Source organism: Pteropus vampyrus, unplaced genomic scaffold (genome assembly GCF_000151845.1).
Source record: "Pteropus vampyrus isolate Shadow unplaced genomic scaffold, Pvam_2.0 Scaffold168, whole genome shotgun sequence".
Taxonomy (NCBI): Eukaryota; Metazoa; Chordata; class Mammalia; order Chiroptera; family Pteropodidae; genus Pteropus; species Pteropus vampyrus.
In genome coordinates this window covers 246399-250008 of record NW_011888949.1, presented here as the reverse complement: position 1 = coordinate 250008, position 3610 = coordinate 246399, and the positions used below count along the sequence as shown (strand labels likewise).

The window sequence follows — 3610 nt, the reverse complement described above, 5'->3', positions numbered from 1 at the left end:
GGGACCATGCGCACCGTCCCCACCCCTCTGTGCGAATATCCACGACCACGTCCATCTACGTGGGGTCCATTCTGGCACAGAGGTGGCGTGTCCCTTCGAGGCCCTGCTGTGAAGCTGTCCCCAAGGCCACGAGGACAGATGAGCCTCGAAGCGCCACTGGGCCTTGGGCACGGTGCAGGCTGTAAGAGGGGGAGGCGGGGCAGGGCCAGTGCTCACGCCCGTGGCCGGGGGCCCTGCTCCGTCACAGACGAGGCCCCGTGCGGCCTGTGATAGCTCCAGGCCTCGGCATATGTGGGGTGGGGTCTCCTGGGGAGACACCGACCTTTACCTCCACCACGTTTGGTGACACTGGCGGTCAGCGGACCGCGAGGGCATGTCCCCTCCCTGTGTCCCACGGGGAAGCAGCTGGACTGCCCCGCGCGGCTGCGCTGCCTCGTCCCGGGTGACAGGAGGTGTGAGGAAGGCCAGGCACTTACTTTTCTTGTCTGTCGTGTTGTGCACGGTCACCGTGGGGACTCCGGGGCCTGCCTCGGCAGGGACGAGAAGCCAGAAAAAACAAAACAGAAAGAGGCTGTTAGTTTACTGAGAGCCCAGGGCCCAGGCACACCGGGGACTCTGGTCCGTGGGAGGGTCAGTATGGACGGGTGAGGGACGGCAGAGGCCCAGCCCGTGGGGTGTCACGGCCTCTGCACCCACGGAAATTACAGCGGCCCCGATACCGGTACGCATTTTTAGATTGCCGAAATACCATAAAATCATCTCGCGCGGCGCCGTGTAGTCTGTGTTCTCTGCTTCAGGCTGGGGATGCTGGGATGCTGTGAACTGACGGGGGTGGCTGTATCTCGGCTGCAGGACACGTAGCATTTGGGCAGAGGGACCACTGGCGTTTGGCTTCCCTGGGACTCGCAAGGGTGCCGTGTGACAGTGGCCGAGTCGAGAGCTGGGGAATCTGCCATGGACACTGCCACTTAAAAAGTTTTCTGCAGACACTTGAGTAGACGGGCATCTCAGCCCAGAGCCCAGGAGGACGCGGCAGAAAAGCCACCAGGCTGTGGCTGACTCAGCGAGGGCCGGCTCAGCGAGGAGACCCCTCTGAGCTGTCTGCTGCCCGGGGAGTAAGCCAGACACTGTCCAGTCCGCACCCAGGGTCCGGAGGTCCAGGGGTCTTTTCTCCACCCACGGACAGTGCTGCCTGACAAAACGCAGGCTGTCCAGTTACACTCGACTCTCAGATCAACCAGACACACAGCAGAGTGTACATATGTCCCGTGCAGGATATGGGGCTTACTACTGAAAAAGTATTTGTCGTTTCCTTGAAATCAAAAGAAACTGGGCGTTCTGTGTGTTTTCTGCTAAGTCTGACATTCTCTGACCCAGGGGGCGGCCGGGCACAGGGGCCCAAGATCTGCGCATTTACACGGAGAGGGAGGGTGTTTACAGAAAGAGATGCACGCACTGGTGGTGGTGCGTTCAGATTACTGAACCAAACTGTCTCCCGGCTCGGAGACCCGCTCCCCCATGGGGGCTCGTGGGGGCGATGGGCTTGGCTACTGAGAAACGACACGCCTGCATCTCTTTTCTGGAGCAAACGTGCGAACAGAGCACATCCCACGTCCTCATTAATAACGTAAGCACGTCGTTCATTCGGTGCCTGCTATGTAAAGGTATCCGGCCAGGTGATTAATACGAATAATTTCTAATCCTCGCAGCAGCTCTACGAGCAGATGCTTCTCACCGTGTTTCACAGATGAAGACACACTGGTCTCAAGAGCTTTTGGACACTCATCTCGTCCGTACGACGAGAAAGGTGCCAACCCTGGATTAGTCCCTTTCCATTTTTAAATTCCTGAACTTGATATGTGTTTGTAAAAAAACCCAAACACTCAAGAAAGGAATAAAGGGACAAGGAAAAGGTGTCTTTCACCTCTGCCTCCCAGAAGTGACCTAAATGTCTCTAAAATGCCCTAAAATGTTTCTCTGCACATATAAGGTCATATTGACACGGAAGCAAGTATTTTAAACATACAGATAAAACGCATAAAGACTTGTATATAAATCTGTAGCTTTCCCAGATCTTAACATAACACTGTAATGCCTTAGCTTTTTTTACAAAACATCACACACAGGTTCGAAGTCACCTGCGTACCCTTCCCTGACCCCGGCCTTCTCCCCTTTCCTTCTCAGAGGTCACTATTCTCTTAAAGTTACTACTTATCACTTCCCTGCATACGTAAAAGATATGTTTTTGCCACATGGTACGTCTTCATAATAATACACACGCCACATATAGTATAACATGTGTGCTACGTGCTGTTGAGTCGGCTCTGACTTCCAGCGGCCCCGTGAACGAGTGACATCCACAATGCCCGGTCCTCGACTGCCCTGCTTGTGGACTCCTGCCTATGTACTGCATATGCTGTAGCATCTTACTGCCTAGTGTGCGGGAGGACGCGGCCAAGTGCACGGGAGTGACAGTGGGCGCGGCCACCTCGGAGAACGATTTCACGATGGCCACGAAACCTGAAGATACTCGTGACCCCTGCACACGCAGACAAGGAGGCACTCAGTAGATTGTCCTTAGCGACAACTGTGTCTGAGTGGCAAATTGCTCAGCTAGCCATTAGCAGGAGAGAGGATGACTTAGACGCAGCATCGTCACAGAGTGGAAGGTCACAGAGCATAAGAAACGAAGGAGTGAATGCGTACCCCACCAACACGCACAAATGTGAAGAGTATAATGTAGTATGAGAACATCAACGGCAAATACCGTCATGTGCAGTTGCATACGTCATTTTTAAAAGCTGTAGAACTTCACAGATGTGTACTATTCCTCTATCTATCTATCTATCTATCTATCTATCTATCTATCTATCTATATACATGCACACACCACAATTTATCAGGTGCCTGGCCCGCCGATGGGCGTCGAGGCTGTCCTCTCTTGTCCCTGTCACCATAAACAGAGTTGCAGAAAGCCCTCTTACACAGCTTTGCACACGGGGATACGGCACTGCGCTTGCTTTGTTAAAAAGGTTTGTCATCAATTTTCACTAAATAAGCTTGTGGTTCCAAATGCAAAACCCCCGCACCCCAGGGCTTTGAGAAATTAAAAGTTTGTTTCTTGCTAGTTCCATCTTGAGAACCAGCTCGGCTGCAGCCCTACGGGCTTCTTCATGCTGCAGCTCCATTCGAGGATCTGGGCTGAAGGGTCGGCCCCGTCTAGAACATACAGTGCTCGTGGCAAAAAAAAAAAAAATGAGCAGAGGAGTCTGCAGACGCACACGGTGGCTGTGCTGTGGGTCACGTCCGCTCCTGCGCCTTTGGCCAAGGGAGCCGGGCAGAACCTGTCCTGCGGAGGCTGTGCAAGTCACACAGCAACGGCGGTGGGTGCGGGGAGCTCCCGGGAGGAGGCACTGGGGACAGCGATGGGCCACCATGTGGGGCAGAGACATGTGGTCTGCGACTAACATGCTCTCGTCGTCCCCCAGCGGGCAGTGCGTGGAGGTCTGAGCCGTGACTTAAAAACACCTTTGATTTTTTTCAACCACTCGAATAGGCAAATACTGTATCTTGGTATTGCTTTAATTTACATTTTTCAAACTTTGAGTGA

At 53.7% G+C, this 3610-nt stretch overlaps 1 protein-coding gene across 1 annotated transcript in view; it reads right to left on the bottom strand.

The window, feature by feature from the left end:
- The window catches only part of DPP6 (dipeptidyl peptidase like 6), a 115682-nt gene that overhangs the window by 26583 nt on the left and 85489 nt on the right, over positions 1-3610 (bottom strand). The window contains exons 12-13 of the mRNA XM_023536731.1: positions 2431-2539; positions 477-524 (exon numbers count right to left, since the gene is read on the bottom strand). Of these exons, the coding sequence (XP_023392499.1) occupies positions 477-524; positions 2431-2539 (157 nt within the window). The remainder of the gene's footprint in view (positions 1-476; positions 525-2430; positions 2540-3610) is intronic.